This window comes from Tasmannia lanceolata, unplaced genomic scaffold, assembly GCF_043159265.1.
Source record: "Tasmannia lanceolata isolate RefF3 unplaced genomic scaffold, GAP_Taslan_0.1 ptg000005l, whole genome shotgun sequence".
Lineage (NCBI taxonomy): Eukaryota > Viridiplantae > Streptophyta > Magnoliopsida > Canellales > Winteraceae > Tasmannia > Tasmannia lanceolata.
This window is the reverse complement of record NW_027518682.1, coordinates 12,438,843-12,459,294: the sequence shown is the minus strand read 5'-3', so window position 1 is coordinate 12,459,294 and position 20,452 is coordinate 12,438,843. Positions and strand designations below refer to the sequence as shown.

Here is a 20,452-nt window from a genome sequence, read left to right as displayed (position 1 = left end):
AGTCCTTCAGGCCCAGATCAGCCCTTCAGGTCCAGATGAGTCCTTCAGGTCCAGATCAGCCCTTCAGATCCAGATGAGCCCTTCAGGCCCAGATCAGTCCTTCAGGCCCAGATCAGCCCTTCAGGTCCAGATGAGTCCTTCAGGCCCAGATCAGCCCTTCAGGCCCAGATCAGTCCTTCAGGCCCAGATCAGCCCTTCAGGCCCAGATCAGTCATTCAGGCCCAGATCAGTCCTTCAGGCCCAGATCAGCCCTTCAGGCCCAGATGAGTCCTTCAGGCCCAGATCAGCCCTTCAGGCCCAGATCAGCCCTTCAGGCCCAGATCAGCCCTTCAGGCCCAGATCAGTCCTTCAGGCCCAGATGAGTCCTTCAGGCCTAGATCAGCCCTTCAGGTCCAGATGAGTCCTTCAGGCCCAGATCAGCCCTTCAGGCCCAGATCAGTCCTTCAGGCCCAGATCAGCCCTTCAGGCCCAGATGAGTCCTTCAGGCCCAGATCAGCCCTTCAGGCCCAGATGAGTCCTTCAGGCCCAGATGAGTCCTTCAGGCCCAGATCAGCCCTTCAGGTCCAGATGAGTCCTTCAGGTCCAGATCAGCCCTTCAGATCCAGATGAGTCCTTCAGGCCCAGATGAGCCCTTCAGGTCCAGATCAGCCCTTCAGGCACAGATCAGTCCTTCAGGCCCAGATCAGTCCTTCAGGCCCAGATCAGCCCTTCAGGTCCAGATCAGTCCTTCAGGCCCAGATCAGCCGTCCTTCGGCCCAGATCAGTCCTTAAGGTCCAGATCAGCCCTTAAGGTCCAGATCAGCCTTTCCGGCCCTACCATAACCTGTTACCAATTTTAGACCTAACAGATTTGGCGCCATCCGTGAGACCCCGCAACAAGAAGCTGTTCGAAATCTCACTCAGACAAAAATGGTAGGAAGGATTGGCGCCGAGAACACACGCCCCCATACCGGAATCAGACTCGTCATTTCACAAGACGAGACAACAGCCTCCGGGACAGGCATGTGCGTCCTGAGTCTAAGTGTTTGCAGTGCTTGCAGACTTAGACCTCAGCAGCGGTGCAGAGGTTCACTCCGTAGAACCTGTTTGAAGCGCAGACTCAGCGGTGGTGCACTCCGGCTCATCCTAGTGGCTTGGAGATCAGTTCCAGCCGAGGACGCCAGCAGTGAATATCAGTTCCAGTCGAGGACGCCAGTAGTGTGGCCCACTCCGGCTCATCCTAGTGGCTTGGAGATCAGTTCCAGTCGAGGACGCCAGTAGTGTGGCCCACTCCGGCTCATCCTAGTGGCTCGGAGATCAGTTCCAGTCGAGGACGCCAGTAGTGTGGCCCACTCCGGCTCATCCTAGTGGCTTGGAGATCAGTTCCAGCCGAGGACGCCAGCAGTGAATACCACCTTCGAAGACTCTAAGTGTTTGCATACTTAGCTCTCAGCTCGGTGCTTGCAGACTTAGAAGCCCCGCAGTGGTGCACTGCGGCTCATCCTGTTGGCTTGGAAATCAGTTCCAGCCGAGGACGCCAGCAGTGAATACCACCTTCGAAGACTCTAAGTGTTTGCATACTTAGCTCACAGCTAGGTGGTTGCAGACTTAGAAGCCCAGCAGTGGCTCACTCCGGCTCATCCTGGTGGCTTGGAGATCAGTTCCAGCCGAGGACGCCAGCAGTGAAGACCACCTTGAAGCAGCGGTGGCTCACTCCGGCTCATCCTGGTGGCTTGGAGATCAGTTCCAGCCGAGGACGCCAGCAGTGAAGACCACCTTGAAGCAGCAGTGGCTCACTCCGGCTCATCCTGGTGGCTTGGAGATCAGTTCCAGCCAAGGACGCCAGCAGTGCCCACTCCGGCTCATCCCGGTGGCTTGGAGATCAGTTCCAGCCGAGGACGCCAGCAGTGGAGATCACCTCAGGCCGACCAGAAAATGAGGTCATCTCAGGCCGACCAGAGAAAATGAGGTCATCTCAGGCCGACCAGAAAATCTGGTCATCTGAAGAAGACAAAATTCTGCCCGGCCGAGCCGCCCAGAAGGGCTCGGGCCGACCAGAGAAAATGAGGTCATCTCAGGCCGACCAGAAAATCTGGTCATCTGAAGAAGACAAAAGTCTGCCCGGCCGAGCCGCCCAGAAGGGCTCGGGCCGACCAGAAAATTAGGTCATCTCAGGCCGACCAGAAAATCTGGTCATCTGAAGAAGACAAAATTCTGCCCGGCCGAGCCGCCCAGAAGGGCTCGGGCCGACCAGATCAGGCCGACCAGAAAATCTGGTCATCTGAAGAAGACAAAAAGTCTGCCCGGCCGAGCCGCCCAGAAGGGCTCGGGCCGACCAGAAAATTAGGTCATCTCAGGCCGACCAGAAAATCTGGTCATCTGAAGAAGACAAAATTCTGCCCGGCCGAGCCACCCAGAAGGGCTCGGGCCGACCAAAAAATTAGGTCATCTCAGGCCGACCAGAAAATCTGGTCATCTGAAGAAGACAAAAAGTTTGCCCGGCCGAGCCGCCCAGAAGGGCTCGGGCCGACCAGAAAATGAGGCCATCTCAGGCCGACCAGAAAATCTGGTCATCTGAAGAAGAAGCCAAAAGTCTGCCCGGCCGAGCCGCCCAGAAGGGCTCGGGCCGACCAGAAAATGAGGCCATCTCAGGCCGACCAGAAAATCTGGTCATCTGAAGAAGACGCCAAAAGTCCTGTTCGGCTGTCCGGACAGGATATGGCGCAAGCGCTAGAAGACAAAAGACCTGCCCGGCCGAGCCGCCCAGAAGGCTTAGCCGGACAGGATATGACGCGTTCGCTGACGAAGACAAAATTCTGCCCGGCCGAGCCGCCCAGAAGGGCTCGGGCCGACCAGAGAATTAGGTCATCTCAGGCCGACCAGAAAATCTGGTCATCTGAAGAAGACGCCAAAAGTCCTGTCCGGCTGTCCGGACAGGATATGGCGCAAGCGCTAGAAGACAAAAGACCTACCCGGCCGAGCCGCCCAGAAGGCTTAGCCGGACAGGATATGACGCGTTCGCTGACGAAGTTAAAATTCTGCCCGGCCGAGCCGCCCAGAAGGGCTCGGGCCGACCAGAGAATTAGGTCATCTCAGGCCGACCAGAAAATCTAGTCATCTGAAGAAGACGCCAAAAGTCTGCCCGGCCGAGCCGCCCAGAAGGGCTCGGGCTGACCAGAAAATGAGGTCATCTCAGGCCGACCAGAAAATCTGGTCATCTGAAGAAAACAAAAAGCCTGTCCGGCTGTCCGGACAGGATATGGCGCATTCGCTAGACGACAAAAGCGCTAGAAGACAAAAGACCTGTCCGGCTGTCCGGACAGGATATGGCGCATTCGCTAGACGACAAAAGCGCTAAAAGACAAAAGACCTGTCCGGCTGTCCGGACAGGATATGGCGCATTCGCTAGAAGACAAAAGACCTGCCCGGCCGAGCCGCCCAGAAGGTTTAGCCGGACAGGATATGACGCGTTCGCTAGAAGACAAAGACCTGCCCGGCCGAGCCGCCCAGAAGGGCTCGGCCGGACAGGATATGACGCGTTCGCTAGAAGACAAAGACCTGCCCGGCCGAGCCGCCCAGAAGGACTCGGCCGGCCAGAGCTCCAGTGCAGATTCTGTCCGGCCGAGCCGCCCAGAAGGCTTCGACGGACAGACCTCCAGTGTAAATTCGGCCCGGCCGAGCCGCCCAGAAGGCTTAGACGGACAGACCTCCAGCGCAGTTTCTGCCCTTTCAGGCCGCCCAGAAGGGCTTGGCCGGCCAGACTTCTGTTCCAAAATTTGGCCGTACTGGATAGCTCAGAGGCTCCTATCCGGCCGTGCTCCTTTAGGCCAAACTTCAAGGCCAGACCAGAGCGCCCGGAGGCCCCCTGTCCGGCCGCAGTTTCTTCAGGCCCAGTCTGAGGCCGGCCTGAGCTGCCCAGAGGCCTTAAGGCCGGCCAGATGCTGTTTTTAACCCTCTCTTTGCTTCTCCCAGCCACTCTCATGGCTCGAAGAACCAGGGGGCAACTGATGGGGTCCGGACTCAGCACTGAGGGAATCCGGACTCAGCACTGAGGGGTCCGAACTCAGCTCTGAGGGGTCCGAACTCAGCATCCAATTGGCTGCTGGCACGTGGCCCTCACAAGGACCGTTGGAAGGCCAACACCTGTCCCCACTAGGTGTGGCACCTGGACCAATCAGGGACTTCCACCTGCCCTTCTTAGGTATGAGACCTGGTCCATACAGAGCCCACCACCTGTCTTGGACAGGTGGCTCAGAATCACTATAAATAGCCTTCACTTGTGCTAAGGTGAGGGTTCTAAGATCTGAAATCCAAAATCCTAAGCTCCTCAGTTCGGAATTGCTCTGCACTCCTGCTCATACTGACTTGAGTGTCGAAGCGCCCGTCCGGAGCACCACTCCGGGCTGGTCTTCTGACCCTTTGTCTTCTTGTCAGGCCCTAACAGCGCAGGACTCCATCAGCCCTTCAGGCCCAGATCAGCCCTTCAGGTCCAGATCAGTCCTTCAGGCCCAGATCAGCCCTTCAGGCCCAGATGAGTCCTTCAGGCCCAGATCAGCCCTTCAGGCCCAGATCAGCCCTTCAGGCCCAGATGAGTCCTTCAGGCCCAGATGAGTCCTTCAGGCCCAGATCAGCCCTTCAGGCCCAGATGAGTCCTTCAGGCCCAGATCAGCCCTTCAGGTCCAGATGAGTCCTTCAGGTCCAGATCAGCCCTTCAGATCCAGATGAGCCCTTCAGGCCCAGATCAGTCCTTCAGGCCCAGATCAGCCCTTCAGGTCCAGATGAGTCCTTCAGGCCCAGATCAGCCCTTCAGGTCCAGATGAGTCCTTCAGGCCCAGATCAGCCCTTCAGGCCCAGATCAGTCCTTCAGGCCCAGATCAGCCCTTCAAGCCCAGATCAGTCCTTCAGGCCCAGATCAGTCCTTCAGGCCCAGATCAGCCCTTCAGGCCCAGATGAGTCCTTCAGGCCCAGATCAGCCCTTCAGGCCCAGATCAACCCTTCAGGCCCAGATGAGTCCTTCAGGCCCAGATCAGTCCTTCAGGCCCAGATCAGCCCTTCAGGTCCAGATCAGTCCTTCAGGCCCAGATCAGCCCTTCAGGCCCAGATGAGTCCTTCAGGCCCAGATCAGCCCTTCAGGCCCAGATCAGCCCTTCAGGCCCAGATGAGTCCTTCAGGCCCAGATCAGCCCTTCAGGTCCAGATGAGTCCTTCAGGTCCAGATCAGCCCTTCAGATCCAGATGAGCCCTTCAGGCCCAGATCAGTCCTTCAGGCCCAGATCAGCCCTTCAGGTCCAGATGAGTCCTTCAGGCCCAGATCAGCCCTTCAGGCCCAGATCAGCCCTTCAGGCCCAGATCAGTCCTTCAGGCCCAGATCAGTCCTTCAGGCCCAGATCAGCCCTTCAGGCCCAGATGAGTCCTTCAGGCCCAGATCAGCCCTTCAGGCCCAGATGAGTCCTTCAGGCCCAGATCACTCCTTCAGGCCCAGATCAGTCCTTCAGGCCTAGATCAGCCCTTCAGGTCCAGATGAGTCCTTCAGGCCCAGATCAGCCCTTTAGGCCCAGATCAGCCCTTCAGGCCCAGATCAGCCCTTCAGGCCCAGATCAGTCCTTCAGGCCCAGATCAGCCCTTCAGGCCCAGATGAGTCCTTCAGGCCCAGATCAGCCCTTCAGGTCTAGATCAGCCCTTCAGGCCCAGATGAGTCCTTCAGGCCCAGATCAGCCCTTCAGGTCCAGATGAATCCTTCAGGTCCAGATCAGCCCTTCAGATCCAGATGAGTCCTTCAGGCCCAGATGAGCCCTTCAGGCACAGATGAGTCCTTCAGGCCCAGATCAGCCCTTCAGGTCCAGATCACTCCTTCAGGCCCAGATCAGCCCTTCAGGTCCAGATGAGTCCTTCAGGCCCAGATCAGCCCTTCAGGCCCAGATCAGTCCTTCAGGCCCAGATCAGCCCTTCAGGCCCAGATCAGTCCTTCAGGCCCAGATCAGTCCTTCAGGCCCAGATCAGCCCTTCAGGCCCAGATCAGTCCTTCAGGCCCAGATCAGCCCTTCAGGCCCAGATCAGCCCTTCAGGCCCAGATCAGCCCTTCAGGCCCAGATCACTCCTTCAGGCCCAGATCACTCCTTCAGGTCTAGATCAGCCCTTCAGGTCCAGATGAGTCCTTCAGGCCCAGATCAGCCCTTCAGGCCCAGATCAGTCCTTCAGGCCCAGATCAGCCCTTCAGGCCAAGATCAGTCCTTCAGGCCCAGATCAGCCCTTCAGGCCCAGATGAGTCCTTCAGGCCCAGATCAGCCCTTCAGGCCCAGATCAGCCCTTCAGGCCCAGATGAGTCCTTCAGGCCCAGATCAGCCCTTCAGGTCCAGATGAGTCCTTCAGGTCCAGATCAGCCCTTCAGATCCAGATGAGTCCTTCAGGCCCAGATGAGCCCTTCAGGTCCAGATCAGCCCTTCAGGCACAGATCAGTCCTTCAGGCCCAGATCAGTCCTTCAGGCCCAGATCAGCCCTTCAGGTCCAGATCAGTCCTTCAGGCCCAGATCAGCCGTCCTTCGGCCCAGATCAGTCCTTAAGGTCCAGATCAGCCCTTAAGGTCCAGATCAGCCTTTCCGGCCCTACCATAACCTGTTACCAATTTTAGACCTAACATAAACCATTCATTTATTGGGCACCGATGCAGGAGTTTTTGGTCTAGGCCGGTACTTCTGACGTAGGACTTGACGGTAGGCACCATATAATTTCTCTCGATGCAATAGGCCGTGACCCAAAAATCTTAACCCTCCGAGCTGTGGAGATTTCTATATGGCAACTTTCATAGATTGGATGGTTAGGATCATCTTGTGCAGAAGGTTTTTGGGCATGGCCTATCTATATTGATGCATGCATTTTAAACTTTCATAGATTGGATGGTTAGGATCATCTTGTGCAAAAGGTTTTTGGGCATGGCCTATCTATGTTGATGCATTATAGAAATCTACAGAGAAATCTACACAGATCGGAGGGAAGAAGATTTGGGGGGCATGGTCTATCTAAGTTTGGGCCCAGAAAATGAACGGTTTAGATCAACTAATATGTGGGCTCCATTGTATATATATATATATATATATATTTTTTTTTCACTATTATCCACGAGTTCACTGGATTATTGGTCTGAGTTATTTGTCAGTGACGAGTCAAAAGTAGGGCTGCAACCCGGGTCGGGCGGGTCGGGTTTTGGAGAACCCAACCCTACCCGAGAAATATCTCGGGTCGGGTCGGGTTTTTTCACGTTGATGCAATTTTTTAAGGAAAATTCTTATTTGGCAAGACAACTCAACTCATAGACGCAGAAATTACAGTCACATTACACTTGAATCAAACAATGATGTAATTACACTCACATTACACTTGAATCAAACGATGTTGTAATCAAACAATGTCGTAATTACAATCAAACAATGCTGAATCAAACACTTGAATCAGCTCAATTCATAGAAGCAGAAATTACAGTCACATACAATAACAGTGGGTGCGTGGGTTTTCTAACTAACAATAGAAAAAAATGTACATACTATAACTTATGTAACTCGGGTCGGGCCGGGCCCCTTCAAACCCGGTTGACCCGAGATTCATGCGGGCTATTGAATTCTCAACCCGGCTCGACCCGAAACCCATGAAACCTGAACCCAACCCAGGCTATTTTCGGGTCGGGTCGGGTAAAACCCGGCTCGAGTTGCAGCCCTAGTCAAAAGCAAGGCCTATTCTAAGTCTAACTAATGGTTAGAAGATCGTGAATATTCCCACGATTAGTATGAACCGCTGCCCCGTTTTGTTTCTCATCACCACTCTCTACTCATCGATCCAATGGCCAAGATCATCCCTTAAAATAGCACAGGTGTAGGATAGGTTATTGTTGTAAATCTGAAGTGAATTTTGGTTATTTTGTGACGAAGTACAATTTGGTCATTTTGAATCCACCGTGTTGTTAAAACTGCGAAAGGTTTGATTCTCGAACAGACTCGTCGAGAAAGATGTGGTGAAGGCGAAGCAACTGAATTAGGATTTCAGGTTCGATCTCTTAGTTCCCTTTATCTCTTCCTCTAATCGATTATCCGTTAGGGTTCTCTCCTTAATTGAAAAATCGTTTTTGTTCTACATGTTGTTGCTAATTAGGGCTTTTTTATTCTTCAATGCAAGGCTTTTAGAAAGCCTAGTCTGCTCATGAAACCCCTGAATTTTAGGTTAGGAGATTCCTTCAGAACTAGACTGTTGTGAATTTCTGGGTCAAAATGTTTTAATTTGCAGTCGCTCATAACTTGCAAGACTTGACTTTATTTGGAAGGGGAAATGCCTAAATCGGTCTGATTTTTGCACTGGCATGTTCCAAATTGGCCAAATTGCATTCACCGTTGTGGACAGTAACATGTGATTTAGCTTTGAGATTTTGAATTGCATAGCATTTATATGTTTATGCATCCATTTATCATTCGGGTCGAGGTTATCGGATCGATGTCATTATTGTTTCTTATGATAGTGGTTTTCTGAGTACTGGGCCACTTTAATTTGATAAATTTATTTTGGAAGGTGCTTATTCTTTAGTTAATATTGGATTTTTCCATGTGTAGCTTCTGATCGGATAAGTTTCCATTTTCTGGATAATTTTTTATATGAAGAAGCTTTTTATCTTTATGGTGGAGCTCTTCAGTATGGAATGGCCACATTGTAATTCAATGTGGCGCTCCCTCTACGGCATACTGGTCCTGTCTTTGATTGATCTGAGCTGTCCACTTGGATGACCTTGTTTTGGATCTCTTATTTGCTAAAAGTAATGTCAATCATATAATCCTAACTTCCAATAATGGCTCTTTTTTATTTTTTTCGTTGGACATGGATGGCCAAAAACTACATATAGCAACACCTTAGGATTTTATGATGGGCGTGAATTTTCCGCCATAGGTGATCCAAAGCGAGGCGTATCAAATGGGTGGTTCCAATCAATCAAAGTGGAGACCCACTATACCTTGGCGGGCACCACATTGTTTACAATGAGCTCGTGCCCTACTTTATCATTCTTCTTTCTTTATGATTATCTTGAATTTAAAAAGTTTATCTATCATTACTCATTAGCATAAATTATCCATACATATTGGATGTCTGTAGACTTATGCACTCGCTACTAATTTGAATTTGAACTTCTACAATGTGAAATGTTTACAGTTTTTGTAGGTATATCACATAGTTCTTGGGTGTTGGATCACTCTTGATACACTTGTGGTTCATACAAGAGCCATGAGTCAGCAAGGATTGATATATAGTTTTATCGCGAGGGGCACAGTTGTCCTTGCAGAGCATACATCATTTTCCGGTAACTTCAGTACTATTGCCGTCCAGTGCTTACAAAAGCTGCCTTCAAATAGTAACAAGTTCACCTACTCGTGTGATGGCCACACGTTTAACTTCCTTGCAGACAATGGATTTGGTATGGGTATTAGTTTCGAGTTTGTGCATGCTTTTAGTTTGTTCTTTAGCTAGTAGCTACTTTCTTGTTTGATTATGTAGTCCTTTCTTGTGCAGTTTTCCTTGTTGTTGCTGATGAAGCAGTTGGGAGGAGTGTACCTTTTCTTTTTCTAGAGCGAGTGAAGGATGATTTCATGAAGTGTTATGGAGCAAGTATCGGGGCTGGGGGTCCTCACCCCCTTGCTGATGAAGAAGATGATGATTTGTTTGAAGATAGATTTAGTATTGCATACAATCTTGATAGAGAATTTGGGTATGTATTATGGTTTTTATATGGGGGCAAAATCGTTGAATTTTATTCATTGCCTTTACTAATGTACTGAGACTTTGAGACTTGTGCCTGGTTGAAACAGACCGAGGCTTAAAGAACACATGCAATACTGTATGAGCCACCCTGAAGAGATGAGTAAGCTATCCAAACTGAGGGCTCAGATAACAGAGGTCAAAGGAATAATGATGGACAGCATTGAGAAGGTGCATGATTTCTTTACAACAATATCTATAGTATAGCTTATTTAGTTATCATTGACAACATGGCATGGCAATTATTTATACATGTGCTTTTGAACCTGTTCTGATTTTATATATGGCTATTTCCCATCATGATATGCATGTATTTAGTGTGTTTGTCACTTTTAGAAAAGCACCACGTCAGTCGAAGCTCTTTGTAATTTTATATTCAAAACAGGCTATCTCACAATATCTCTTTGGGATCTTGTCCCTTCTTTTGGTCTGGATGTACCCTTTTTGTGGGGAGCTCAGGTTAAGTTATTGACTAAAGTCTAAAATATTTGTGCGTATTCCAATTAGACTTATGTACCAATTCAAAATTTGTATAAATTAGAGATGTTTGAGTTCAATCGGTGGATATGGTTTGCAATCTAATTGCACGTAGAAATTAGACTTTGATCTCCAACACCAAGATTGTAGTTCTATGTATTATGAATTTTTTTTATTGAAAAACATGTGAATTTGTAGGTAATAGTGGGGCCTCTTGCTATATATTATTGCATACTTCCATTTGTGTTTGGGGATTTCATTTTCGGATGCCTTTTCTAAAGTGCACATGCATTTATCCAGAATTCTAGGGATCCTTGTTACACATGGATAAACAAAATAAAATGCGCGTAGAACTTCTAAAGTGTTTGTAAACGTATAGGAATTTAACGATAGCATATATAATGTGATACCTTGGGTGGCTTTACGCCTTCACCAGTCACAGCACACGATTTCAAGTGATACTTTTGGCATTTGCATGGATATGAATAATATAATATGCTCTATATGTTCCTTACGAAGTTCTTGAAATCTTCTTACATTTTTAATGAACGATTTAAATATCTTATAATATAGACGGGCCAAATTAAGAATGTTCCATATTTTGAAAGAATTGACTACAAATAAACATTTATGTCGAAACTGAGTAGAGCATATGAGGATAACCATATCTGTTGTTGATTGATGAAATTAATGAGCTCCCAACATTTTTAATAGAATAACAAAAATACCCTTGGTTCGAAACTGAGTAAAACATATGAGGATAACCAAATCACTTCCAAAATGTTAAAAAATGGCCTTCCAACTCACACAAGTACCTCGACATTGTACACCCCCTCAGCCCCAACAACAACTCTCCCTCTTTCCCTCCCTCCCTCCCTCTTCTCTTCCTCTATTATGCATCTCACATGCCTACTAATAGCCAAAACCTTGAGTAATATGAAAATGAATAGCCAACACCTTGAGTAAGAAAGCTGAAGAAACTATTGAACCTGACTAACGAGTTGGATCGAGTTGAGCTGTGCTAGACAGTCAATATGTACTAAGCCAACATGTACTGACGTATCCTTGGGCAACATGAGGATTCTCTAGTTAGTTATGGCTGTGCATGAATTACATCTGCGTATTTGTCTTCAAATCTTTAGCATACGTGTGCTAATTACTGCTGGCAGATGCTCAGTGAAGGGGGGAAAGTATATAACGTATATTGTTGTAGGCATGGTTTTAAATTTCGAAATTGCGGGTTACGGTCAACCCCGAAATCAAAATTGGGGATACCCGAAGCATTACCTTATTTTGACAGAAATTTCGTGACTTTTGTCCGAAATTTAAGGAAATTCGCAAAAAATCTTGATTTTATAATTATTTAATATTTTCCCGAAATTTCAACCGAAATTACAAAATTTCGGTAATTTGGTGTGGAATGAAATATTAATTTTAATGGTTTCGTTGGATTTCGGCCGAAATGTTTCCACTAAAGTTTGTCACTTTGTTGGTATGGTTCCACTTATGTTTGTCGGTACCTGAAGTGTGTTTATGAACCCATTCCATCAAGTCAGTCTTTGGTTTGTAATTTATCTGGAATAACTCAAGCCAGTTTCAAGGTCTTTTGACTCTTAGGGCCCGTTTGGATACACGGATTTTAGAATCTTGGATTTCCTCCAAATCGTAGATGGGAGACGAGAGAAGGAGACCAGCTGTCATTTTCTGCTTTCTCGCCCTTCTTTCTGTCAGCAAGAAAGCAGGAGATCATCCCATGTTTCCAGGTTTTAGAAATCTCAGGATGTGGGAGGGATTTCTAAAACCTGGATTTCTTAATTAAAATCCAAGATTCTATAGAGAAGTGAAGCAGTCGGTCTCCTTCTCTCGTCTCCCAACTACGATTTTGAGGAAATCCAAGATTCTAAAATCCACTTATCCAAACGGCCCTTAATGTATTAGGAACCATTTCGGTAGTAGTAGTAGAGAAGGATCGAGCTTGGGTTTCTAAAATTGAAGAACGATTAGACTGTCAATCAGAAAGAACACTCTATTATCCAGTCTCAGATTATTGTTTCAGGAAGGAGAGCTGTAGGTAGAGATGCCCAATCATTCCTCTGAATGGGAAAAGGCTATTGAAGTAAACACCATTACCTAGCAAAAGAGAAGTAGATGCCATAGAAGAAAACTAATATTCTTGCAGCAAAAGAAAGAAAACTCCCAACATGGTCATGTGAGATGTTGAAGGAAGTTATCTTATGGCTGACTCTGGCTTTTTACAGATTCCCATGGCTTTTGTGCTGCCATTGATGATACATATGAAACAGTGTTGCCATTGATGATAGATATGAACCAGTGTTTAAAAATGTGGACAAGGGTCAGAACACAGCCAAAGCGAATCTGTCGACTTGGCACAGCATGGTTGGGTACTCTGTTGACGTAGCTGAGTACTTAGTTGACACGGTCAAACTTCGGAGAGGCAAGGGCTTTTTGATTCACTTTGTAGGGCAAGCAAGGACTTGGACAAGGACGTGGCCAGAGTAAAAGGGAGTTGACTCGGAGGAGTCTACGATGACGCGGAGGAGTTCTGAAATTATGATATGAACCATTTAAAAAAATTAGATATGCCGACATCCTTGTCAAGTATAGTGGGACCAGGCTTGTGGATTTGGTTATGGGGAAAACTGACCAGGATATTCTTTTGGGCATCTATAATATTACTTGACAGGGATGCTTTGGCATGGAAGAATATACATTAACATTAAGCACTCAAAGTAAATTAAAAAAGTGTGCATTGTGGACTCTAGATTTTGTTGTGACTCGAAAACATGACCATTATGCTGACTGACTGATGAAACATGACCCAGCACCATCTATGTAGTGGTCTTTTATTCTATTTGTTCTCCACTGAACCTTTGTAAACTCTGAGAACCTTGTGGCCTCTTTGAATGCCACCATAATTGGTCTTAAAGATTATTTTAGTTTCATTTTGTTTGGACGTTAAGGCCTCTTTGGTATTCATTACTTAATCATTTCTAAAACTACTATCACGGTATCACCATTATTTGCAAAGAATCACATTCAACTTCAGAACTGCATAGAAAGATTGCAACTAATCTTTTGAGGCATCTGAAGTGGCCCTTGATCTATGTCTGTACCCATATAAAAAACTCCGAATAAAAGCTGTGCAAACCAGCTTTGAGATAGGCTAAGTTCTAAAGCTGAAAGATCTACAGAAAACGTCTCATCAGTCCTTCTGTTCTCTTTATTCTCCAACCAAAAAATATCTGGGGAACTCCGATGCCATTGAATCTCTGTGTTCTATTCTGTCATATAAGGCTACCTACAAAAGCTCTGCTAAAACAGCTTTTATGATCTCCTAAAGTCCTAATGTTGAAAGACAGACGATGGTTTAAATGGCCGATCCATATAAAGAGGTTATCTGAAAACCTGCAAGTTTCAATCTTTCTATTTTTACTTACTACTCTCTGCCAATTTCCTTACTGATTAACCAATCCATTACATGGTCTATTCTAATTACAGCTCATTTTTCTTAGGTTCTGGATCGTGGGGAGAGGATTGAACTTCTAGTTGATAAAACAGAAAACTTACAGTTTCAGGTAAATTCCACTTATGCCTTGTTTGTTTTCAAACTGTGTTTGTGAGATTCTGGTAAGTGATCTGCATTGTGCACTTGGGCTCTGTTTATTTCAGGCGGATAGCTTCCAAAGGCAGGGAAGGCAATTACGGCGAAAGATGTGGCTCCAAAACCTCAGATTTAAGTTGATGGTAGCAGGGGCCGCACTTGCCCTTGTAATCATACTATGGCTGATGGTTTGCAGAGGGTTCAAGTGTAAATAGAAGGAAAACGTGACTTATATTCATTATATATGTCTTTGTGTATATGGAGATTGATAGGATATAGCAATCCAAAAACCATGCACTATAACTGTTGAAATGTCTGTTTATGCATCTTGCAGTGAAAGAGAAAAGGTATACTGAAAATTTCTTTAATGATAATATGGGTATTATATAAAATTATCACTCTTTGTTAGGGAAGGAAACTCAAATGAACTTTTAGGGGCCGATTGGATACGCGGATTTTAGAATCCAGGTTTTTAGTTTGAAAGTAGTGTAAAAGAGGGTTCATGATGAAGCTGCTGCCGCTGTCCCGGCAGCGTTTCTTGGATTTTAAGTAAGAAAATTAGGTTTTAGAAATCTCATGATGTGGGAGACTTAAGTTCGGTCATCTCTTAAAACATCGGAATTTAGGAGACTTTTTTCGCAGAAGGCATTTAACATCACATGTCTTCAGGGTATGATTTCTTGCAAGAAACTTTCTATGTGCTTTCTTCCAAGTTCACAAAAAAGCACATACAAGACCATGCCATAAGATGTACAAATATGCCGAGGACCCATTTCTGAGAGACCGTTGCCTTTTTCAGCTGTCCCATGCTGGAGCTTATGTTTTGATCCTTCAATTCTGGAGCATTTTTTGTTGGTTTGGTTAGGGAATGCAAAGGGTAAACTTCCTCCAAAAGAGAAGGGTGACATGCACAATAATGTACACAATCGGAATCACTGGGGACCCTGAGGATGTTATACTGAATGACGAGGGTATTATCTTGGAACCATTTGGGTTGAGGAAGGTTTTGGTGCTGATTTTTTCCCAATCCATCAGGCAAAGGGTCAAAGTTTCTACTAGGCCAAGGATCAAAGATAGGTAAATCCTAAGCCAACACGTTTTTACATCTAATGTGATAATATCTTAGCTACATTCATGTTGGTTTGTGAGCAGCTGCGCATACCTTTTGTTGTTGCTAGAAGGCTTTCAAACAAGGTGGGACCCATCGATTATATCACATAAAATAGGAGATACTAGATGACGTTCGTGATCCTTGTTCGAAGATCTAAATCATGTCTATCAGATGATCCTGGCCCTTCAACTGCTTCAGCCAATCATCCACTCCATATATCCTTTCCATGGAATCAAGTAAAAATTATTTGGAAATGAAAGTTGATAACTAGAAGCGATCAGATTTGATTACACGTACAACAGTTACAGTAGGGAAGCTGGCCAAAAACCATTTTATTGATCGCCAGCTCTTACATGGGTGTTGTTCCTTCCCTTCGATAGTTAGGGATGTGGTTTATGGGAGGGGATATATAATCTAGTAGAAAGGAGTGGGGGGAGGGAGTGTGAATATGAATTAGCTAGCCAGGGAAGGCTGCGACTTCGAGGCCCTTGGTAGAGAAGCAGATGGGGGCGTCGTAGGTGGTGAAGAGGCGATAGGAGGAGATGAAGGAGAGGGGGATGTAGCATGCAACTGCTCCGAAAGTGATGGCAACGGAGACACTGGCCTTTCTGCAGAAGCCACCAAAGACTTGGCATGCTTGGCTCCAGGTGGTGGCGCTGTCCCCCTTGTATGCTAGATACACCACCTCCGCTGACACCGTCGCACCCGCCAGTATCACATATGTCACAACCTACACCATAAAACTATAACATACTCATTTACATAGTAAGCGAACAGTAGCTAAGAACAATGCCATTTATGCATGGTGTTTGGGTCCATCTCTGGACCATTTCCCTTAATTGGTATACTCTTATTAGCTAATCCTAGCCCCTTATCAAGAGTGATGAAATAGAAGTTTATTTAAGGAGCAATGATAGAATGGAAGGGCGCCTTGCAAAAACCACCTTCAAGAGCGCCCCTATTGGTTGATTTTCTACAGAGTGCATTTATGGTTGCCCCGAAAAAAAGTGGATGGCGGCGCATAAAAAAGTGGAATCGTGTTGAATTTGTAGAAATCAACCAAGAGGGGAGCCCTTAAAGCTGATTTCTTGCAAGGGCACCATCCATTCTATATTCCTCTTATTTAAGCTGTCTCCAAGCCATTAATTCTTTTGAATGGGATCCCCACTTAAGGCTTGAGCCCACATAGATATATATTAGTGTCCAAGGCAATCTTGTAAAATCCTATTTTGCAGCCCCCAATGGCACTTAAGCTGGATAATGATTAATTTTCACACCGAAATTGTCTAAATATATATCATCAAGTGCATACATTTAAGAAGGAAAGTACTTTTTCATATCTGAAAACAATTATATCAATATATTAGAAAATAATTTGCAATGTTATTCAATAGTATTGAGAAAATCCGCAGGGTAAAACAATCCGATTGCGCACAAATTAAATGGAAAAGAAAAGTAATAAATCAAGCAAGCCACGAGATAAACACCAAGATTTACGTGGTTCGGCCAAGCCTACTCCACGGGCGAGAAACACTATCTTCCACTATGAGAAAAAACAATATAAAATAGATTTAAACCAAAACCCACAACCCGCAACCCTTTCCTTGCTTCTCAAACCCAAGACCGTACACCGAGAGGAAACCCGAAAAAGAACCTAAGAGAAAACCTCGAGAAGAAAAACTTCTTCTCCCTTTCTCTTTCTCCCTTTCTCTCTTTTTCTCACTCTCCCTCTTATTTTTTTTTCTTTCTACCCTTTCCTAAAGGCAACCGACACACCCGCTAGAAAAAACCTACTTAGGTTTTTCAAAACCCAAATAGAAAGACTTTCTATTTTGCCTTTTGCCTTTCCCACCCAAGCCACTTCCGGTGGGTGGAAAATAAGGCAACTTTCCAACAATCTCCACCTTGGATTATTTCCCAGCCACATGAAGATTTTCCTTTGATGTCTCTACCGGTTCACTATTACCGCAAACCACCATTGGCCTTCTAAAGTACCAGCTACACACCCTCGAATCACCTTGGTTCTGACTCCTCTCGATTTGATCAACACGGCCAATGCACGTGTGTAGCTGCCAACCCGTTGACTCACCTAGTCAACCATGGAGAGGGATCTCGATCCATCCTCCCCAACGCAGGTCCTATCATCCTCTCACCATCGTCTGCAATCCGAAAACTTGTCTCTGCACCAACTGCGAAAGAGACCCTACGTGTGCGCACACCATTACCCTGTTTCCATCTAGCCATCGAGATCTTAGGAACACTAGTCATCGTGTCCACGACCAGACTATATAACTCCTCACACTTCTCTCCTTTCATCAGAACCATACAGCAGCGTGTGATTTTTATGGCTCCACCTGCAGCTGAAAAGCTGCAACCCCTGGAGTCCAACCGGCCAAGCGATACTAGATTCTTCCGTATCTTTGGGACATACACCACACCACCGAAAGTACGAACAACTCCATCAAACATCTTGATATACACTGTTCCAACTCCCGTGACGTTACAAGTGGACCCATCACCCAAGGACACTACACCCGTCCTTGTCTCATGGAACGTATCAATATATTCATTCATAGAGCATGCATGAACAGAGCAACCTGAATCTAGAATCCACTCATTATGAGAAGTGTGATTACCTGAGGAGACTGTGAGGACATCTCCAAACTTTTCATCCTGTTCATCCGTTACTGCTACCGCCATATTTGTAGCACCATTGTTTACCTGGTCAGCTCGCTTTGGACAATCCTGCTTGATATGACCATATTCCTTGCAACGGTAACATTGCACGCCCTTTCCGCCGACCCTGGATCATGACTTGCCTTTTCCAGATCCCCTGTCAGGCAACTTTCCTCTTTGATTCCCACCATGAACAATCAACCCTTGTTCTTCACTTACACCAAGAACATGTTTCTTCCGCATCTCATTCGATAAGAGCGACACCGTGACTTCCTCTAACTTTATTGTATATTTACCAAACAATAACGTTGTTATCAGGTTGTCATGCGAATCAGAAAGAGAAGTAAGAAGCAAATGGGCCTTGTCTTCTTCCTTCAACTTTTTGTCAACCTTGTGGAGTTGATCCACAAGCCTGTTGAACATCGTGATGTGTTCCAGAAGATCTCCGCCTTCCTGCATCTTCAGCCCGAACAATTGCTTCTTCAAATACAACCGGTTGGCCAAACTTTTTGACATATAAAGCTTTTCCAACTTCTCCCATAATTTAGGCGCGTCTTCCTCTTCCATAACGTTAAACATAACGCTATCTGCCAGACAAAGTCGAATTGTGATGACTGCCTTCGACTCGATATTTTCCCATTCGGCACCTTTCAACGCCTTAGCCAAGTCCTGTTGAACTAGGATGTCCTTCACCCTCATCTGCCATAGGGTGAAATTGCCCTTTCCGTCAAATCTGTCGATGTTGAACTTGATTTTACCTCCATCTCAGATTACTTTGCACTTCTCGATGTAGCGCTCCACCTCAAATACGAATCTTTCTTGGACAATTCTTCTAACTAAAAAATCGCTCTAGCCGCGATCCAACCACAACACCTACGATCACTCCACCCAGCCTCGACGTTCATTCCACCAGAGCTCTGATACCACTTGTTGAGAAAATCCGCCGGGTAAAACAATTCGATCGCGCACAAATTAAACGAAAAAGAAAAGTAATAAACCAAGCAAGCCACAAGATAAACACCAAGATTTACGTGGTTCGGCCAAGCCTACTCCACGGGCGAGAACCACGATCTTCCACTATAAGAAAAAACAAATATACAAGGATTACAATGGATTTAAACCAAAACCCACAATCCGCAACTCTTTCCTTGCTTCTCAAACCCAAGACCATACACCGAGAGAAATCCAAGAGAAAACCCAAAAACGAACCCAAGAGAAAACCCCGAGAAGAAAAGCCTCTTCTCCCTTTCTCTTTCTCCTTTCTCTCTCTTTTTCTCACTCTCCCTCTCTTTTTTTTTTTCTTTCTCCCTTTCCTAAAGGCAGCCGGCACACCCCCTAGAAAAAACCCACTTAGGTTTTCTAAAACCCAAATAGAAAGATTTTCTATTTTGCCTTCTGCCTTTCCCACCGGAAATAAGGCAACTTTCCAACAAATAGATATTTAAGTAAGTCATAGGACACCTATAAGAGTCCGATTGGGTTTCGAATTTATGGTGTTTTTTCTTTAAACCAGACTAGACCCATAATTGGTCGGGTTTCTCAATCTAAAACCATACCCGACCCGTGTTATTTTCGGGTCGGGTCGGGTCGATGTGGGTGGGTAAAACCTTTACCCAACCCAACTTGCGACCCCACTTATGCGTTGTCCTTAAATTTTCTCTTGTAAAAAAGGCAACCTCCATCTGGGCCTCTGGGGCCCCTCTTTTTCAAGAGGGAGAGACAGGGGAGCAATCTCATATCTGAACTTGTTTAGCCAACTTCGCAATTTTTTCCTGAAAAAAAGGGATAACTGCAAAATAGGTTTTGATAAAGGGAAATGATAATTTGCCCCTCTTAAACGGATAAAATCCCCCCCTTTAACGGTTTCTGTGAGAATGGTTCACAGCTTGAGGATAAATTCACCCCCTTTAACGTCTTTATTTGCCTTTAAAACTTAATGGATGAGGTTAAAGGGGGAGGAAACTATCATTCTCCTATGATAAATCGCCTAAAAACTCTCATGAAATCGATTTTGATAACCCATAGACAGTGGAAAGTGGGAGACTGGCCTGGTCGAAAAAGAATACGGTCCACGCCCGACGCAGAGACATGTTGTTTGAGCGAGGCACGGCTGTGTAAAAAGCAGAGAGAAGAGAATAGCCAGCACAGATCCCATTGGCGTAGAGGAGGTACCTGCATGGAGTTAGTGAAATGCAATAGGGGGATCAGATTGATGGCTCAGAAGGTATGACAGAGAAAGAGAGAGATGGGGAATAAAAAGGCGTTTGTTACTTGAATCCGCCTAAGTTGTTGTATGAGACGGATCCGAAGTCATTGTCCTCCACATTCTTTATCATCAAAGCAAGAGCTGCGATGCAGAGTGCAATTGGGAGGAAGCGGAGTAAGGTCTCGGCAGCGTACATGCTGCACATTAGGGAAGATGTTTTCTCCTTCTTCTCCATCCTAATTCAATATTTTCTCTTCTTTTTTTCTTTGGTTGGTTTTTGGAGTGTGGGTAGGTCATTTATATAGTTGGGTCTCATTTATTAAGTGGGACTGTGGGTAGCTCATTATTAAGAGGGGTGTGGGTGGCTCAATTAATCCTAATAGAAACCACACATCCCCAAGTGCCACGAATTGACTAGAGTAATGGTGGATCATAAATTATTCTAACTACCAACACCCTTCAATTTACTCTCCCTATCGATCATCTTTTGTCCTCCCAATTCAATTCGAAAGACCATTTTGTCTTCCTCATCGCTTTCTCTATTTCTTCTATTTTTTAATCTCCACCTTCAACAATTGTATCCGATCACCACCCAG

At 46.0% G+C, this 20,452-nt stretch overlaps 2 protein-coding genes across 4 annotated transcripts; one reads left to right on the top strand and one right to left on the bottom strand.

Annotated features, from left to right (window-relative positions):
- The first annotated feature begins 7,860 nt into the window (after positions 1 to 7,860).
- On the top strand, positions 7,861 to 14,255 carry VAMP727 (vesicle-associated membrane protein 727). Of its 3 annotated transcripts, none has more exons than XM_077379607.1 (6): positions 7,861 to 8,012; positions 9,162 to 9,423; positions 9,519 to 9,714; positions 9,815 to 9,935; positions 13,775 to 13,837; positions 13,932 to 14,255. In XM_077379607.1, the coding sequence occupies exons 2-6, from the start codon at positions 9,234 to 9,236 to the stop codon at positions 14,076 to 14,078; spliced, it is 717 nt and encodes a 238-aa protein (XP_077235722.1). In that variant the 5' UTR covers positions 7,861 to 8,012; positions 9,162 to 9,233; the 3' UTR covers positions 14,079 to 14,255. The 3 variants fall into 3 exon arrangements, with proteins under 3 accessions (XP_077235722.1, XP_077235723.1, XP_077235724.1); XM_077379608.1 differs by having other exon boundaries at positions 7,880 to 8,012; positions 9,171 to 9,423; XM_077379609.1 differs by having other exon boundaries at positions 7,927 to 8,012; positions 9,184 to 9,423.
- A 962-nt stretch (positions 14,256 to 15,217) lies between these two features.
- LOC143877522 (CASP-like protein 2A1) lies at positions 15,218 to 20,149 on the bottom strand. Its single transcript, XM_077379606.1, has 3 exons — positions 19,922 to 20,149; positions 19,699 to 19,822; positions 15,218 to 15,704 (listed from the first exon to the last, which is right to left on the bottom strand). Exons 1-3 carry the CDS (start codon positions 20,089 to 20,091, stop codon positions 15,432 to 15,434), a joined length of 567 nt encoding a protein of 188 aa, XP_077235721.1. The 5' UTR covers positions 20,092 to 20,149; the 3' UTR covers positions 15,218 to 15,431.
- Between the last annotated feature and the right edge of the window lie 303 nt (positions 20,150 to 20,452).